The sequence below is a fragment of the Nerophis lumbriciformis genome, linkage group LG10 (assembly GCF_033978685.3).
Source record: "Nerophis lumbriciformis linkage group LG10, RoL_Nlum_v2.1, whole genome shotgun sequence".
NCBI classification, from domain to species: domain Eukaryota; kingdom Metazoa; phylum Chordata; class Actinopteri; order Syngnathiformes; family Syngnathidae; genus Nerophis; species Nerophis lumbriciformis.
In genome coordinates this window covers 26607839-26628229 of record NC_084557.2, presented here as the reverse complement: position 1 = coordinate 26628229, position 20391 = coordinate 26607839, and the positions used below count along the sequence as shown (strand labels likewise).

The following is a 20391-nucleotide window of genomic DNA, read 5'->3' as shown; positions in this document are numbered from 1 at the left end:
CTAGGAGGTGTTTCCGTCTATGGCGGCATGTTGTTACAATTTCGCTGCGCTTGTTGAGGGATGACAGGTCTGGACGGTAAATAATAAACAGTTTCTCTTTCAAGCATAGGTTGCATCTTTTATTACCACTATTGTAAGGTGTGCTGGATGCAAGAATTTGCCATGTTATTGAATATTCAACATTATTGTCTTTGAGGTCCCAAATGTGTTTGCTGAGTTCTGTGGTATTTCGCAGGTTTTTGTTCCTGAAAGAAGCCTTGTGATTGTTCCATCTGGTTTTGAATTCTCCCTCGGTTAATCCTACATATGTGTCGGATGTGTTAATGTCCTTGCGTATTACCTTAGATTGGTAGACAACTGGTGTTTGTAAGCACCCCCCGTTGAGAGGGCAATCAGGTTTCTTTCGACAGTTACATCCTTTGTTGGTTTTGGAGTCGCTCTGTCTGGGGGCCGACGGCTCATTTGCAATTGTTTTGTTGTGGTTTGAGATGATTTGTCGTATATTGTTCATGCAGCTGTAGCTCAATTTAATGTTGTTCTTGTTGAATACTTTTCTTAGGGTGTTGTCTTTGGGAAAGTGTTTGTCAATCAGATTGAGGAATTTGTGTCCAATGTTCGTTGAGACGTTTTTGCTGTATGGGGGGTTGTACCAGATGATGTAGTTTCGTGTCGCTCCTTGGTGAGGCGCGACACACTGCCAGTCCGACACACTGCCAGTCGGCAGTGTGTCGGACTGGCAGTGTGTCGCGCCTCACCAAGGAGCAGCGAGAATACCAAGAAGCGCATATGCCAAATTTTCAAAGAGAACGGCCTACGGATCACGATTGAAGCCAACAAGCAAACCGTCAACTTCCTTGACGTCACTTTCAACCTGAGAAATAACAGCTACCAACCATTCACGAAACCCAACACAACACTCCAATACGTGCACCATGACAGCAACCACCCACCCACCACCACGAAAAGAATACCTACCGGAATCAATAAAAGGCTATCGATGCTGTCATCTAGCAAAGCTGAATTTGACCAAGCAACCCCCCCGTACCAAAAAGCCCTTGATGAAAGCGGATACAATTTCACCCTCACCTATGAACCCACGCCAGGAAACCAGCCAAAAAAGAACAGAAAACGAAACTACATCATCTGGTACAACCCCCCATACAGCAAAAACGTCTCAACGAACATTGGACACAAATTCCTCAATCTGATTGACAAACACTTTCCCAAAGACAACACCCTAAGAAAAGTATTCAACAAGAACAACATTAAATTGAGCTACAGCTGCATGAACAATATACGACAAATCATCTCAAACCACAACAAAACAATTGCAAATGAGCCGTCGGCCCCCAGACAGAGCGACTCCAAAACCAACAAAGGATGTAACTGTCGAAAGAAACCTGATTGCCCTCTCAACGGGGGGTGCTTACAAACATCAGTTGTCTACCAATCTAAGGTAATACGCAAGGACATTAACACATCCGACACATATGTAGGATTAACCGAGGGAGAATTCAAAACCAGATGGAACAATCACAAGGCTTCTTTCAGGAACAAAAACCTGCGAAATACCACAGAACTCAGCAAACACATTTGGGACCTCAAAGACAATAATGTTGAATATTCAATAACATGGCAAATTCTTGCATCCAGCACACCTTACAATAGTGGTAATAAAATATGCAACCTATGCTTGAAAGAGAAACTGTTTATTATTTACCGTCCAGACCTGTCATCCCTCAACAAGCGCAGCGAAATTGTAACAACATGCCGCCATAGACGGAAACACCTCCTAGGTAACACATGAGCCAATCACCACGCCCCTAGGCCAGCCTGTACCCACCCACTCTGTGCCCTATATAAACCATGGTATGCGAATGCTCCCATTAAAATCTCCTGATGATTGAGGGTACCCCCCCTCATGAAACAAGCCTGTAGAGATGAAATAGTCTTGTGATTTTTTCCCCAAACATACATATATATATATATATATATATATATATATATATATATATATATATATATATATATATATATATATATATATATATATATATAAATATATATATATAAATAAGAGAAATACTTGAATTTCAGTGTTCATTTATCTACACCTATACACACACATAACACTCATCTACTCATTGTTGATTTAAGGGTTGAATTGTCCATCCTTGTTCTATTCTCTGTCACTATTTTTCTAACCATGCTGAACACCCTCTCTGATAGTGCATTCTGCTTCATCTCCTTGTTGTGTGCGCAGTTGTGCACTGCACTCTCTAAAAGCCCTAGATGTTATTGTCACATATGCATGTACAGTAGATGGCAGTATTGTCCTGTTTAAGAGTGTCACAACATTGGTGTTTACGGCAGACAAACTGCTTTACGGTAGACGAAAACGTGACTGCTGTTGTTGTGTGTTGTTACCGCGCTTGGAGGACGTTAATGAAACTGCCTAACAATAAACCCACATAAGGAACCAAGAACTCGCCTTCGATCATTCTACAGTTATAACGTGATTGGGCAGGCACACAGTTTATATTGTGGGAAAGCGGACCTGAGTCCGCCTGAATTTCGGGAGATTTTCGGGAGATAATTTGTCCCGGGAGGTTTTCGGGAGAGGCGCTGAATTTCGGGAGTCTCCCGGAAAATCCGGGAGGGTTGGCAAGTATGGTTTAAGGGTTGCTCCACCCAGAGTGTGCATTTTGGTTGAAGGCGTGCAGTGACAGATTCAAGTCCAATGGGAACATGTTGCACAGTCAGAATCTGCGCCACGGTGCAGCTTTTTTCACCTAAGCTCATGGGAGAATATGCCCCTTTATGCATTTTGAAAGTGGGGAACATGGACAATAATAGAGTTGTTCCCAAGATGTTTAAGAGTGTTAATGTAGATTTTTTTGTCCATTTGGGAGAGGTCACTCCTGTTGGAAGGGCCTCCAAATGTCATCCATCCATTCTTTCATGAACATTGCTTTGTGCACTGGGGCAGAGGTTTTGATCAAATTAATATATCCTCTTGTGGGCTCTAATCCATGCCCAAATCGATTAATTAAGAGATTAAGCATGGGGTGTGTCTCAATAATTTTGTCCATGCTTTTGTTTATTTCAAAATTCAGTTTACGAAAAAAAGCTACTTTTCTATGTAACTAATAGGCATGTCAATAAACTTACTGTATGTTTTTTTTCTTTATCTTTCAAACTTTGCGTGGGCTGTAACTGGAGTTCCAGTGCAGAAAGGGAAAGCAGTTACAGTAGTTGCACAACATCGTGATGTTCAAGGAAATGTCTTTGTCAATACTCGAGAGTGGGCTTTCCTTATTGTTCTACCACACGTAATGGTCCATTCGTACCACCCGACACCTACTCAGTTTCTTTATCTCCCACAAATATGTGCACAGCTGCCTTCTTCAAAGTCAAAGTATTATTTCTCTTTACTTACTCTGTACAGTCACGATCAAAAGTTTACATACACTTGTAAAGAACATAATGTCATGGCTGTCTTGAGTTTCCAATAATTTCTCCAACTCTTATTTTTTTGTGATAGAGTGATTGGAGCACATTCTTGTTGGTCACAAAAAACATTCATGAAGTTTGGATCTTTTATGAATTTATTATGGGTCTACTGAAAATGTGACCAAATCTGCTGGGTCAAAAGTATACATACAGCAATGTTAATATTTGGTTACATGTCCCTTGGCAAGTTTCACTGCAATAAGGCACTTTTGGTAGCCATCCACAAGCTTCTGGTTGAATTTTTGACCACTCCTCTTGACATACTTGCCAACCTTGAGACCTCCAAATTCGGGAGATTTGGGGGGGTTGAGGTGGGCGGGGCCGGGGGGCGGGGTTATATATATTTATAGCTAGAATTCACTGAAATTCAAGTATTTCTTATATATATATATATATATATATATATATATATATATATATATATATATATATATATATATATAATAGAATAAATACTTGACTTTCAGTGAATTCTAGCTATATATATATATATATATGCATTTTATTATATATATATATATATACATATATATATATATATATATATATATATATATATATATATATATATATATATATATATATATATATAAATAACATAAATACTTGAATTTCAGTGTTCATTTATTTACACATATACACACATAACACTCCTCTCTACTCATTGTTGTATTTGACAGTGCAATGCTTTGCAGCCAGTAGCACGGCCTTTGAAAGAGCATAGGTATGGGCAGTGTAATATTCTGGGTTGGAGTCAATAACCAGGCGAGGTGATGAAGTTACGTCTCTTTACTTCATACTTCAGAACCGACTCCCACACTTGCCGTCAGGGTGCGCAATACAACGTAAATCGTTGGCCAACCAAAAAGTAACCACAGAACAATAGTGTTCTGTGGTTAGTTTTTGGTTGACCAAGCGGACGTGACGACAGGCTGTTCTCACTCAGGTCCGCACGGACCTGGAGGGGGCGTGCCTTAAGTCCGGCTGGAAATCGGGAGAAATTCGGGAGAATGATTGTCCCGGGAGATTTTCGGGAGAGGCACTGAAATTCGGGAGTCTCCAGGAAAATTCGGGAGGGTTGGCAAGTATGCCTCTTGACAAAATTGGTGCAGTTCAGCTAAATTTGTTGGTTTTCTGACTTGTACTTGTTTCTTCAGCATTGTCCACACGTTTATGCCAGTACTTTGGGAAGGCCATTCTAAAACCATAATTCTAGCCTGATTTAGCCATTCCTTTACCACTTTTGATGTGTGTTTGGGGTCATTGTCCTGTTGGAACACCCAACTGCGCCCAAGACCCAACCTCCGGGCTGATGATTTTAGGTCGTCCTGAAGAATGTGGAGGTAAGCCTCCTTTTTCATTGTCCCATTTACTCTCTGTAAAGCACTAGTTCCATTGGCAGCAAAACAGGCCCAGAGCATAATACTACCACCACCATGCTTGATGGTAGACATGGTGTTCCTGGGATTAAAGGCCTCAGCTTTTCTCCTCCAAACATATTGCTGGGTATTGTGGCCAAACAGCTAAATTTTTGTTTCATCTGCCCACATAACTTTCCTCTAGAAGGTCTTATCTTTGTCCATGTGATGTGAGCTTGTGGATGGCTACCAAAAGCGCCTTATTGTAGTGAAACTTTTCAAGGGACTTGTAACCAAATATTAACATTGCTGTATGTATACTTTTGACCCAGCAGATTTGGTCACATTTTCAGTAGACCCATAATACATTCATAAAAGAACCAAACTTCATGAATGTTTTTTGTGACCAACAAGTATGTGCTCCAATCACTCTATCACAAAAAAATAAGAGTTGTAGAAATTATTGGAAACTCAAGACAGCCATGACATTATGTTCTTTACAAGTGTATGTAAACTTTTGACCACGACTGTAGTTACTCTCCTAGTTGCACAAGTGCTTCCTCAAGCCCATACATGGCTGTTGTTACAACTTTAATTTTCACAGTGAGAGAGATGGTTGGCCACAGATGCCACAGAACTATCCGACAGCTGGGGGAGTTTCCACTGCAGTGGAGGCGGAGTACTAACATTTGAGAGGGAGATATGGGGGATAGCACTGCAAAGTGTGAGAGTGCATCAAGAAATGTTCGATGATTTCATTTGGCTTTGGTTCTGACCAATATCGTTACAAGGTAAGGCATTTGGTAATATTGCACAATGTTTACTTTGAGTGTCTCCGCCTGCAAAGTTCACCTATGTTTCTCCCTTTTCAGCTGCTTTGTGAACATGAAGCTGCCAGAATTAAAAGACACAATTAGTCGCTTCAGATTTGCACAATCCTGTGTGGGTCTAAGTGGTTGCCTGTGTGTGTCCTACGCCGTCTGGACACCATTCTGGTTCAAGCATGAGGGACTCTGGAGGGACTGGAATACCACAAAGGATGACCGAGGCAGTGACGGTGTGGCCTTTGACGGTGAGCATGGAGTCACAAATTTCACTCATGATGCAACTGTCGGAAAAAAAATACCCATTCTACCGCGAGTAAGGCTTAGAGAGTTGGACCGCGAGGTTGCAGTATTGCCTCTTTAGAATATGTAAACAAGTTTGAGCTTGTTGATGTGCAAGCGAGGTACATTCTTTTTACCTGCTTAAGTGCTCACATTTGGTGGAAATGAGACATTTATTTAGCCAGCTGTCATTTCATGTACCATAATAATTTGTAATAATGTGAGTTTATATGAATTTATCAAAGAGAAGTAGTTTGTTCTTGATTTTATTCTGACTGGGAAAAGGAAAGACATGGCCTATTTCCTCAATATCTTCCAGCTGCAGGCATACTGTAAGTAGGGTTGTACGGTATACCGGTATTAGTATTGATTGAAAATTTTGATTGATTGAAACTTTTATTAGTAGATTGCACAGTTCGGTACATATTCCGTACAATTGACCACTAAATGGTAACACCCGAATAAGTTTTTCAACTTGTTTAAGTCGGGGTCCACGTAAATCAATTCATGGTATAGTATAGTACCGCGATACTATTGAATAATTTTCGGTACTGAAAAGTACCGGTCCGCCAACGCCCCCGTCGTCGTCACGTCGTGTCATTACTGGTTTACGAGCAGAGGAGCATGTCCCGCAGTGCACAATCACGGAGTACTTACAAGCAGACACAGTGTGTAGACAGAAAAGGGAGAATGGACGCATTTTGGCTTAAAAACTAAAGATAAAGGTGAAGTTATCACACTGAAACACCCTTAGGAAGAGGTGCTTTAAGACATGGCTAGCAAGCTAGCGGCTGAAGTCCAGCTGCAGTCGGCAGTGTTTTAGCTACTTCTAAATCACTAATCCTCGCCTCCATGGCGACAAATAAAGTACGTTTCTTACAAGTATCATCCCTGCAGGACGAGGAATAACTAAACATGTTTCACGACACACCGTAGCTCACCGGCTTCAAAATGTAAACAAACGCCATGGGTGGATCTACACCTAACATCCACTATAATGATACGAAGTACAGTAGCGTATCTAGTCGATAGTACTATGATTACGTCGATATTTTTTGGCATCACAACATCTTCTTTTGTTTTTTAAAAATGTATATCATGTTTATAAACTCAGGAAATATGTCCCTGGACACATTAGGACTTTGAATATGACCAATGTATGATCCTGTAATGACTTGGTATCAGATTGATACCCAAATGTGTGGTATCGTCCAAAACTAATGTCAATAAGTAATAAGTTATTATAACATTTGAACAGAAATGTAGATAGAACATGTTAAAAAAGAAAGTAAGCAGATATTAACAGTAAATGAACAAGTAGATTAATAATACATTTTCTACCACTTGTCCTTAATAATTTTGACAAAATAATAGAATGGAAAATTACACAATATGTTACTGTATATGTCAGCAGACTAAATTAGGAGCCTTTGTTTGCTTACTTACTAATAAAAGACAAGTTTTCTTGTATATGCACTATTTTATTTAAGGACAAACTTTCAATAACAAACATATGTTTAATGTACCCTAAGATATTTTGTCAAAATAAAGCCAATAATGCCATTTTTTGTGGTCCCCTTTATTTAGAAAAGTACCGAAAAGTATCGGAATAATTTTGGTTCCGGTACCAAAATATTGGTATCGGGACAACACTAACTGTAAGTGGGTGTTCTCGTGCTGACGGAGGGTCCCATTTTCATAGCCCTTCTTAACATCCGTCCAAATGTTATAAATAATATCTTCAGTCCCGACAGGTTGCGGAGAACTAACTAAGCCATTCAAAGAACATTAGTCCAAGTAAGGAGTTGGTTAGGGTGAGGGAAAAGGGAAAGGTTATAAAAAGAGAACGTTTGGTGTATCATGTTATATACTAGCATACTTTTTTTTTTGAAGGCTAGACTGGATTTACTGTGTTGTATGGAACTGACCTCGAGCAAACAAGACTTGCATTGTAGAACAAGCATTGCTGTCTGTGTGAACGCACATACATAGAAAATATTACAAAATATTACTAATAAACAATAGCCATAATCTATTATCAAAGCTTTTCTCCTGACAACATACCACAATGTAAAATTGCCAATATGGCATGGGAAATTACATCATATGATGTAGATTTCGAAAATATACGTGATTGGTCAATGGAACGCTATCTGCAAAGCCCTCTTGGTCATTGATGAAAAAGCCCAAGCCGCATCTGGACGCTTCTCCCCTCTCTCTCTTTCACACTTACTTTCTCCATTTCAATGGTTAGAAAATAAAGTTACGTCGTTAACTAGTTCAAAACTATTACAGGGGAACCGCACTTTTGAAACGGCATACTTTGTGACAGTGTTATCATGTAGCATTATTGCTTAAAGTCTCAAATAAGAACATAAAACAGTGACTTACAATCAGTGTTGGGACTTACTGTAACGCCGTTATTTTCGGTGGTAACTAGTAGTCTAACACGTTATTTTTTATATTCAGTAACTCAGTTACCGTTACTACATGATGCGTTACTGCGTTATTTTACATTATTTTTTTTTATATAGAAACGGCTAGAAACTGAGAAGATCTGAGTGTGTTTTATTGCTGCGGTGTCGTCCTTCTGAATGTTCCTGTGTCACAAGGAAGAGGCGCGCCGCACACTCTGTGTGGGTGTGTGTGTGGGGCTAAGGGCGTGTCTGTGTTTACTAACAAGACATGGCATAGCCAAAGCCGAGTTTCTTAACATGGAGATATTCTCACTACTTTTCTTTTGTCAAGCACAAAGAAAATAACATTTTAGTTAAATGTAAGTTGTGTCTTGGATCAAAGATCCTATCTACTGCCCAAAACAGCAATTCAAATCTGCTGAAACACCTACAAACGCAACATGCTTCGACGAAGCTAGTAAAGAGAGACACACAGCGGCTGGATTTTAACGGAGGGACTGCTAGCCAGGACAACATTGATAGAGCCATTGCAGCGTGTGTGCTAGAAGACATATAGGCTATTTCTACTGTTGAGTCACCCGCTTTCAGGCAGCTGGACACAGTGGACAGTGAGTACATAAACATGGAAAGCAAGCTAAAGAAAACACTCAAAACTCTGCCTCTGCTCATCATTCATCACTGAAGGTACACACTGTGTCAATTCTCTTACATACTCTTTCTTTCTAGACTCCTACAGTGTTTGATTATCACATCACTCTAAATGTATAGACTATAAAGTTCACAAACATAAAGAGGAATCCAAGTGGGCCAGGCCAATCTTTCCTTTTCTCTTAACTAAAACTGGGGAAATGGGTAGATTGTTCTGGGCTTCAGTACAGTGTTGAACTCATGAAGACATGATTTTATTTCACAATTCCTTGAGAGAAAAAAACGCCTGTTTCGGCGTGTGTATAGCAGTATGCTCACTTTGAGCTGCTAAATTCAGAATAATCCTCACTCCTCAGACACGAACTGCTTTCGAATGATTTTGCAATAGTTGAGCCAAGTTAAGAGCCATATAGTATCGAGTTGGTAGTGTGCGGATTTTCAAGTTGACCAACTTCTCGTCTTGGTGCCACAACCTTCCACTACACAGGTGAGATGCATGATTTATAATCTAGCATTAACTTTTACAATCTCGAAGGCAATACAGCAGTGGCAGGACCAACTCAAGCTCCGTCTTTATTTTTGGCAGGTCTTAACCAACATTATTAGCAGCTCAAACTATCTCGTAGCTGGCCAGTAGTTTGTGGTCAGAGGAGCAATGTGAGCAAGGCGATGTGTTACAAAGCCAGAAAAATAGTTCCTTGGTGTTATCTCTTACATTAACAATTTCGCTATAGCTTGGTTAATATGCAGGTCACGGCATGTAAATGGAGCGTGGTTTTCGGATGTTTTTTTTAGATGAATCCTATCAGCTGCATTGTTAGCCACTTCTGACCAGCAGTTTTTTTTACTATTTAGAACGCACAGAAAAGGGAAAGTATGTTCTTGTCTCATAAAGGTATTGTGGATGATGGGTTATATTCCAAAAAAGTGCAGTTTTCCTTTAAGGTCGGATGTTTTCAGGCGGATCTTACGGTTCATTCTGACAATCGCTATGCCAACGAGCAGCGGGGAGGCTCGTAACTCAAAATACTTGTAAATTGAGGCACCACTGTACATAGTATATTTATAATACTGTTAAGTTTAAACCAGGGGTGTCAAACTCATTTTAGATTGGGGGCCACATGGAGAAAAATCTACTCCCAAGTGGACCGGGATTGTTAAAATCACGGCGCGATAACTTAAAAATAAAGACAACTTCAGGTTTTCTTTGTTTAAAATAAGAACAAGCACATTCTGAAATTGTACAAATCATAATGTTGTTTTTTTTTCTTTTATAATTACCTGTTGCGGTTAATAATATATAGTCATTATTTATATTTTTTACTGAATAAATTATGTGATAATGTTCATCAGTCAAGTCATTGGTGTTAATTTTCAATCCATCTAGATACAAAAATTATATCAAAATCAAATTACAGTATGTTATTTATGTAGTTTGATCATTTCCCTCGACTGATGTACTAGCATCATGTGGTTCATTTTGGACATATGTAGCATCATCTACAAAGATACAAAGAATTGCTATTGCGACATCCAGTGGACACATTTAGAACAGCTGTTTCATCAAAAATTTCAGGTTAATTTTTATACTTAGCAAACTCATCCTACGGGCCGGATAAAACCTGTTTGCGGGCCTGATCCGGTCTGACACCCCTGGTTTAAACAGACAATGTTCTTTATTTCACAAAAAACTGAAATGCACTGAAAAAATACCATCGACAAGACCAAAGACAAAAACAGCCTTTTTTCCGTTGTAGCTCCCTCAATGTTTACTTATTTGTCTTATCTGTGGCGACATTGTCATTGTGACGCAGCCCTGGAAGCAGAGAGAGTATTTGGGGTTTTGTCCTTCCTGTTGGCCCTGAGCACGGGGGCTCTCTCGCTGGTCTTTGCTCTCTGTTGGACATCTAAGACGGTGCGCTCCTACTCCAACACCCGCTCTCTCCTCATGGTTGGCCAGGCACTCTACCCCACGACCTTGCTCCTCCTCACCATGTTCTCCACAGGTAACCACAGACCACAGAAGACTATCTAGTTTTAGGAGGTTCTAGTGCTTACTTTGTTCCTTTAAAGTACAACGTACACACTAATGCACTTTAAGGTAATAACTGATTTGTAAGGTAATTAACATACAAATGTCATTTGTCATATTTATTTTGCATTTTGTGTAACTTTTCTTTCCTGGTATGCAGCACAGCACCATCAGCCCCTCGTTTGTCATTCAAGTGTAACCTTGTGGACGTTACTTCAATGTAACAATTTTTTCCATTGCCATATGAAACAGTTATTATTGGGTTTTATTACCACTGCCGAGCAACCAGTGGCTATGAAAATGTGTCGCGTAACCAGGTAACTCAGTCCATCTTTGTTACAGATTATCATGCCTTCATTTTGTATATTTCTACCGCTTATCATGTTCATGATCACGAATGAAATGAAGCCTATTCCAGGCAGTGACGTGCAGTCAGGGGAGGCAGGTGAGGCGTGGCCTCACGTGCATTCATGGAAAGAAAAAAAATGTAAAAAAAATAAATAAATATTAAATTGTTATATGTATCCAGTGATTATACTATAAAGTTATTTTCCATTTAACTTCACCAGTTTTAGATTATTTTTATTCAAAATCGCTGAATTTTCACATTTGCCATTCAAATACTTAGAAGAGACTTGCGGTGAGTCACCAGCTAGTTGAGCCTCACCATTGATTGCGCAATGACTCGGCTAACTGCTAGCCTGCTGTGCAGTGAGACCGTATTGCTATATGAATTATATTATACATTTCCATAGTTTAGTTAGCTGAGGTATATAATGTACAGTGTATTTTGTCAACAACTGTATGTGTAACGTATTTCTTGTGCTGAGCAATCATAAAACGGCTGCAAAGACGCACTGGCTGAGGCTCGCAGTAATCCCGCCTCCTGGTGGTAGAGGGCGATAGTGATCCCAGCGACCATTCTTGCGACTACTCGGCTGCAGAAGAAGTGACAACAAGCAGCAACAGTTAGCAGCGATCGTTTATTTTTTCCTCTCGCCTGGACTTTTAACATGGAGGATTACATATCTAAAATAAAACAGTTTTCTAAACTGGACTTTCAATTGAAGCAGGAGGTAATAATTAAAGGAAGATCTCCATCGAGACAGAGAGACTTTTAAAACTGAAGAAAGATAAGGAAGACTTTTATAAACAAGTTATCGATGCTTTTGTTCAAAAGGAGCGGCGCATGGACTTCATTTATAAGTAAAGGTAAGACCATAATAACGTTTTTTTTAATTAAATGTGCTTTTTTGTGTGCTACAGTTTGTATGTGTAAAGTTAAAGTTAAGTTAAAGTAGCAATGATTGTTACACACACTAGGTGTGGTGAAATTTGTCCTCTGCATTTGACCCATCCCCTTGATCACACCCTGGGAGGTGAGGGGAGCAGTGGGCAGCAGCGGCGCCGCGCCCAGGATTCATTTTTGGTGATTTAACCCCCAATTCCAACCCTTGATGCTGAGTGCCAAGCAGGGAAGAATGCTGGTATGAGCTTTTAAACATAACCCGTTAACTGCGGCCAATCATAAGATACTATTTAGGGTTCATATGTTTGTAAATCTGACTGTGATGAAGTCAGTGCCTCACCAGCCATGAACCTCACCGCACGTCACTGATTCCAGGTGACTTTAAAAGAGAGGCTGGACAGAACACTGACAATCACACCTGTGGATAATTTATAGTTTTTATTGACGGTTACGAGGCTGATCAGGAATGAGAATGTTGGGACGAGACTGGCACAAGACAAGAGTGAGGGGATATTTATGGGGCTTGTGATGACCCAAGATAGGGAACACCTGGGCAGACACCGACAGACAATAATTAGGAACACTTTGGCGCAGACAGACAAGCAGAGGGTGGTCCCAGAGGAGGGCGGAACTACCAGATCTGAAAGATGGCAGACATAACACTTTCATCTCATTCGTATTTCATTGGGGAGTTCCAATTAAGCCGGCATTTTACGTTTCCCTAGCTACCTTCTTCAATAAATCTCAGTTTATTTTCTACCGTCGATGCACTTCAAAATGTTCTGTTCTTTTAATTTGTGAAGCAAATAAACAGTCTCCTCTTTATTACAATTGTTGCAATGTTTTTATTAAATGGTATTTGTTCCGGGTAGGTTGTATCCCGGGCGTTGAGACTGGTGTATGCGCGATACGAAGGGTCGCACACACCCCCTCGAGAGATCTGGTTTTACCCATTATTGAACACTTATAAACACAAAGCTTCCACTGATCCACAACATCCTGAGTAGAGGTCAGCAGCACACCACCCCCACCATATACGGTGTTGACAGTGTACTGCTTACCCCCTTCTGAGGCGGCTGATGGTGGTCCAGAATCATTTCAAAGCCGTCCGGAAGTCGTTTTCCATGGCTTCCCCGAATTCCTCCCATGTCCCGAGTTTTTGCCTCCGCGAACCGCCGAAGCCGCACACCGCTTGGCCCGTCGGTCCCTGTCCGCTGCCTCCGGAGTCCCACGAGCAAGAAGAACCTGGTGGTGCTTTGTTATTCATTACCATAAAGCGAAATCTTAAAGGGGAACATTATCACAATTTCAGAAGGGTTAAAACCATTAAAAATCAGTTCCCAGTGGCTTATTTTATTTTTCGAATTTTTTTTCAAAATTTTACCCATCACGCAATATCCCTAAAAAAAGCTTCAAAGTGCCTGATTTTAACCATCGTTATATACACACGTCCATTTTACTGTGACGTCACATAGTGATGCCAACACAAACAAACATGGCGCATAGAACGACATTAGCTCGGATTCAGACTCGGATTTCAGCGGCTTAAGCGATTCAACAGATTACGCATGTATTGAAACGGATGGTTGTAGTGTGGAGGCAGGTAGCGAAAACGAAATTGAAGAAGAAACTGAAGCTATTGAGCCATATCGGTTTGAACCGTATGCAAGCGAAAACGACACGACAGCCAGCGAAACGGGAGAAAGCGAGGACGAATTCGACGATCGCCTTCTAACCAACGATTGGTATGTGTTTGTTTGGCATTAAAGGAAACTAACAACTATGAACTAGGTTTACAGCATATGAAATACATTTGGCAACAACATGCACTTTGAGAGTGCAGACAGCCCAATTTTCATCAATTAATATATTCTGTAGACATACCCTCATTCGCTCTCTTTTTCTGAAAGCTGATCTGTCCAGTTTTGGAGTTGATGTCAGCAGGCCAGGGAAGCTAGGGTCGATATTCTTCTCTTGATCATCTTCGGTGGCATAAGGGACGGTGTGAGCCAAGACATCCAGGGGGTTTAGCTCGCTCGTCTGCGGGAACAAACTGCCGCCATTGCTTGCCGTGCTACCGAGGTTTTTTGTCCCTGAATTGCTCACACACTTCGGCAGATTCAATGGGGGTCTGGCGGCAGATTTCTTTGACTTTATCGTTGGAAATGCATCTGCTTTGAGTGTCGCAGGATATCCACACATTCTTGCCATCTCTGTCGTAGCATAGCTTTCGTCGGTAAAGTGTGCGGAACAAACGTTCAATTTCTTGCCACTTTCGCATCTTTGGGCCACTGGTGCAACTTGAATCCGTCCCTGTTCGTGTTGTTACACCCTCCGACAAAACACACCGACGAGGCATGATGTCTCCAAGGTACGAAAAACAGTCGAAAAAACGGAAAATAACAGAACAGATTTGACTCGGTGTTTGAGAAAATGGCGGATTGCTTCCTGATGTGACGTCACGTTGTGACGTCATCGCTCCGAGAGCAAATAATAGAAAGGCGTTTAATTCGCCAAAATTCACCCATTTAGAGTTCGGAAATCGGTAAAAAAAATATATGGTCTTTTTTCTGCAACATCAAGGTATATATTGACGCTTACATAGGTCTGGTGATAATGTTCCCCTTTAACAATTTAAAGCAGAGAGTGGTAATCGAACTGTGAATGCTGAACTGCAGTTAGGAAAAGAATGAAAGAAAGAAAAGAGAGGCTGATCCACCTGATGCTGGACCTGTCCAAAAGTGTTCTTGTATTGTTTTGTTCCTTTCAAATATAGCATGCACACCCTAAAATGTGCTTTTAATTAATGTTTTAAGCCTTTGTTGTGCTGGTTTTGGTTAAATTCAAACTACAAATACAAGCAGACTTTTATGAGCTACTGATTTACATACCCTCAAGGGTGGCATGTTTTTAAATAGGCTTTTTATTTTTCTTGTTCATTAGCATAAAAACCCTTTTGTAATGCTTTCGGCATTCAATAATAGGCCTTAAAGACCTTCTTTTTTTGTGTAACTCTTGGTTTTAATGATGTTCTCTTCCATATACAGGTTTCTTCTTCCTCCTCAGCTGGTCAATATTCACCTATCATCATAGGGAAGAAATCAAGCAGCATTTCTCCTCCTTGGGCTCCTCCTATTGGTTCGGGGCTTTAGGCTGGACCCTGCTATTAGTTGTGGAAACGATCATCTTTGTGGCTGAGCAAGTGATCGTGCCGGACATTTTGGAAGACCTGGAAAAAGCAGTGCAGTCATGGCGGGTCACTTCTCAGCCTAGTCGCTGCTTCAGCGATGGTTATTGTCATCCTGCACGCAGTCACAGTAAACTAGCGCCAAAGAGGTTCATGTCAGCACCCGGACAACTTCACATGAACACACAGACTTAGAGGGAAATATACAAACATAAGGACTAGGGATGTCCGATAATGGCTTATTTCCGATATTGTCCAACTCTTTAATTACCGATTCCGATATCAACCGATACCGATATCAACAGATATATGCAGTCGTGGAATTAACACATTATTATGCCTAACTTGGACAACTAGGTATGGTGAAGAAAAGGTACTTTTTTAAAAAATTAATAAAATAAGATAAATACATTAACATTTTCTTGAATAAAAAAGAAAGTAAAGCAATATAAAAACAGTTACATAAAAACTAGCAATTAATGAAAATTAGTCAAATTAACTGTCAAAGGTTTGTACTATTAGTGGACCAGCAGCACACACAAGCATGTGTGCTTACGGACTGTATCCCTTGCAGAGTATTATATATTGATATATAATGTAGGAACCAGAATATTAATAACAGAAAAAAACAACCCTTTTGTGTGAATGAGTGTAAATGGGGGAGATAGGTTTTTTGGGTTGGTGCACTAATTATAAGTGTATCTTGTGTTTTTTTATATTGATTTAATAAAAAAAACCTAAAAAAACCGATACCGATAATAAAAAAAACGATACCGATAATTTCCGATAATACATTTTAACGCATTTATCGGCCGATAATATCGGCCTACTTGCCAACCTTGAGACCTCCGATTTTGGGAGGTGGGGGGTGGGGCGTGGTTGGAGGCGGAGGCGTGGTTAAGAAGGGAGGAGTATATTTACAGCTAGAATTCACCAAGTCAAGTATTTCAAATATATATATATATATATATATATATATATATATATATATATATATATATATATAGTCAAGTATTTCATATATATATTCCATCCATTTTCTACCGCTTATTCCCTTTGGGGTCGCGGGGGGCGCTGGAGCCTATCTCAGCTACAATCGGGCGAAAGGCGGGGTACACCCTGGACAAGTCGCCACCTCATCGCAGGGCCAACACAGATAGACAGACAACATTCACACTCACATCCACACACTAGGGCCAATTTAGTGTTGCCAATCAACTTATCCCCAGGTGCATGTCTTTGGAGGTGGGAGGAAACCGGAGTACCCGGAGGGAACCCACGCAGTCACGGGGAGAACATGCAAACTCCACACAGAAAGATCCCGAGCCCGGGATTGACCCCAAGACTACTCAGGACCTTCGTATTGTGAGGCAGATGCACTAACCCCTCTGCCACCGTGAAGCCCATATATATATATATATATATATATATATATATATATATATATATATATATATATATATATATATATATATATATATATATATACAGTGCACAACTGCTATACTATATATATATATATATATATATATATATATATAATAAAATAAATATATATATATATCTAGAATTCACTGAAAGTCAAGTATTTCATATATATATATATATATATATATATATATATATATATATATATATATATATATATATATATAAACATCTAGGGCTTTTAGAGAGTGCAGTGCACAACTGCTATACTATATATAGCAGTTGTGCACTGCACTCTCTAAAAGCCCTAGATGTTATTGTCACATATGCATGTACAGTAGATGGCAGTATTGTCCTGTTTAAGAGTGTCACAACATTGCTGTTTACGGCAGACGAACTGCTTTACGGTAGACGAAAACGTGACTGCTGTTGTTGTGTGTTGTTGCCGCGCTGGGAGGATGTTAATGAAACTGCCTAACAATAAACCCACATAAGAAACCAAGAACTCGCCCTCGATCATTCTACAGTTATAACGTGATTGGGCAGGCACGCTGTTTATATTGTGGGAAAGCAGATGTGAGAACAGGCTGGCCGCTGTCGACACGTGACTCAGGTCCGCATGGAGCTGAAGGGGGTGTGGCCTCCAGCTCCGCCTGAATTTCGGGAGATTTTAGGGAGAAAATTTGTCCCGGGAGGTTTTCGGGAGAGTTGCTGAATTTCGGGAGTCTCCCGGAAAATCCGGGAGGGTTGGCAAGTATGCCTAATAAGGACCCATTCTCTAAAGAGGCAGACTTTGCCATGAAGCCTTTTTTTTTGGTTACATGAAATTGTGTGGAACATGGAGTTTTACTCCAAGACTTGTGAATAGGGCTGGGCGATACGGATCGCACTATTTTTTGTTGGAAGACCACTATCCGATATATACGTTGTCCCGATAACAATATTTTGGTACCAAAATGATTGATACTTTTCTAAATAAAGGGGACCACAAAAAATGGCGTTATTGGCTTTATTTTAACAAAACATTGACAGGACTTGGACTTTGGCGTGGTTTGTTTTCCCATGGTGCAAAGGATTTGGACCGGACATGGTGTGAAGGTAAATACATATTTAATTTTAACACTCAAAAAAGGAAAAAACAAAAGGCGCTCACATTGAAGGCACAAAACTTAACGCAAGGAACTAAAACTTGGACTATGCATAACTATGAACATGGCAAAACAAAAGATACTAACTGTGGCATAAATAAACACAACTTATTTGCGGAAGCAAAGAGCAGCATGAATGATGGTATCAAGAGTGTCAGTGGTATATCAAGAGTGTGATGTCGCCAGGCTGATTGCCTGGCAACTACGGGCTTAAATAGTGAAGACATGATTAAAGACAGGTGCGTGAGTCGTGAGGACAGGTGAAAACTAATGGGTTGCTATGGTGACAAAACAAACAAGAGTGCACAATGAGTCCAAACGTGGAACAGGTGAAACTAATGGGTAACCATGGAAACAAGACAAGGGAGTGAAAAAGCAGGAACTAAAAAGAGTCCAAAAACCAAGCAGAACATAACTTAAACAAAACATGATCCCAGACATGACAAACATCTTACGGTACATTAAACATATGTTTATTATTACAAGTTTGTCCTTAAATAAAATAGTGAACATACAAGACAACTTGTCTTTTATTAGTAAATAAGTAAACAAAAGCTTCAAATTTAGTCTGCTGACATATGCAGTAACATATTGTGTCATTTTCCATTCTAGTATTTTGTGAAAATTATTAAGGACAAGTGGTAGAAAATTAAGTATTAATCTACTTGTTCATTTACTGTTGATATCTGCTTACTTTCTCTTTTAACATGTTCTATCTACACTTCTGTTAAAATGTAATAATAGTTTATTTTTCTGTTGTTTGGATGCTTTATATTAGTTTTGGATGATACCACAAATTTGGGTATCAATCTGATACCAAGTAGTTACAGGATCATACATTGGTCATATTCAAAGTCCTCATGTGTCCAGGGTCATATTTCCTGAGTTTATAAACATAATATAAATTAAAAAAAACCTAAAGAAGATGTTGTGATGACAAAAAATATCGACGTAGTCATAGTAGTATCGACTAGATACGCTCCTGTACTTGGTATCATTACAGTGGATGTCAGGTATAGATCCACCCATGGCATTTGTTTACATTTTGACGCCAGTGAGCTATGGTGTGTAGTGAAACATGTTTAGCTATTACTCGTCCTGCAGGGATGATACTTGTAAGAAACTTACAAGTATTGGGGACGCCGTGGCGTGGTTGGGAGAGTGGCCGTGCCAGCAACTTGAAGGTTCCTGGTTCAATCCCCACCTTCTACCAACCTCGTCACGTTCGTTATGTACTTCAGCAAGACACTTCACCCTTGCTCATGATGGGTCGTGGTTAGGGCCTTGCATGGCAGCTCCCACCGTGAATGTGTGAATGTGTGAATGAATGGGTGAATGTGGAAATAGTGTCAAAACACTTTGAGTACCTTGACGGTAGAAAAGCGCTATACGAGTATAACCCATTTACCATTTACTTTATTTGTCGCTATGGAGGCGAGGATTAGTGATTTTGAAGTAGCTAAAACACTGCAGACTGGCTAGCCATGTCTTAAAGCACCTCTTCCTGAGGGCGTCATTGTCATTGAAATCCATGAAAAACAGTTTGAATTTGAAAAAAACGTATCAATCCAGGCAGTGCTTGTCATGTGTACGTGTGTTGCCATGGTGATCTAGTGTGTGTATGCAAGCTATCACAGCTTTTTCTTCCTGGCTAGATATGAGTAAAACTCTGTAGATGAAACTTTATTTTCAAGGTATTTTCATTTCCACTCTAATCGACAAGGGGTACCACTGGCTTATACGGCGTCCAATGGGTGCTACAAAATGTGAGTTCAAATATTTTATTTCTTTATTTTTTCATGTTTAATATGTTTTTTGCAATTTTAATTTTGACAGTACCACATAAGATGTTTTAATTGCTGATGCAGGTTCATTGCGCCAGAAAATAACCTGTTTTGTACACTGTTGATGTGTTTCAATGTACAGTGGTGCGTAAATGTGTTCCTGTTTAGTATTTCTCCAGCAATGGTCATGTGGTGACATAAATGATGGTATTTTGAGAGGTAATCATTGAAGTCGGACATTACTGAAGGCTTAGGTGGGAAACTCATGGCCCGCCATCGAAGACAATCAAATATAAGAACAAAAATTATTTTTATTCTGTGAGAACAGTATTGTTCAGCATTTTGCTTAATCACTTTCTTTTTGTATATTTTTTGGTTCATTGATTCCGAAACATTGTAAAAATTTTTTTTTACAATGATTATTTTGTGATTTCATTTTCAATGGTTGTACATGAATGTGTAAACCTTTTTTTTTTTTTTTTTTTTAAATATTTTTATTGAATTTTGCAGACAGTACAGTA

General features: G+C 39.8%; 1 protein-coding gene across 1 annotated transcript; it reads left to right on the top strand.

Annotated features, from left to right (window-relative positions):
• Window positions 1-5527: 5527 nt before the first annotated feature.
• Window positions 5528-16679, top strand: LOC133612131 (uncharacterized). The gene is made up of 4 exons (XM_061969300.2): window positions 5528-5662; window positions 5744-5943; window positions 10857-11048; window positions 15371-16679. The coding sequence occupies exons 2-4, from the start codon at window positions 5757-5759 to the stop codon at window positions 15703-15705; spliced, it is 714 nt and encodes a 237-aa protein (XP_061825284.1). The 5' UTR covers window positions 5528-5662; window positions 5744-5756; the 3' UTR covers window positions 15706-16679.
• The last annotated feature ends 3712 nt before the right edge of the window (window positions 16680-20391 follow it).

Excerpts from the sequence above, each read along its gene's own strand:
- LOC133612131 (XM_061969300.2), top strand. The coding sequence starts at position 5,757 with ATGAAGCTGCCAGAATTAAAAGACACAATTAGTCGCTTCAGATTTGCA. Across the intron at positions 5,944-10,856 it reads TGACGGTGTGGCCTTTGACG|CCCTGGAAGCAGAGAGAGTA; the intron begins GTGAGCATGGAG and ends ATTGTGACGCAG. Across the intron at positions 11,049-15,370 it reads CCTCACCATGTTCTCCACAG|GTTTCTTCTTCCTCCTCAGC; the intron begins GTAACCACAGAC and ends TTCCATATACAG.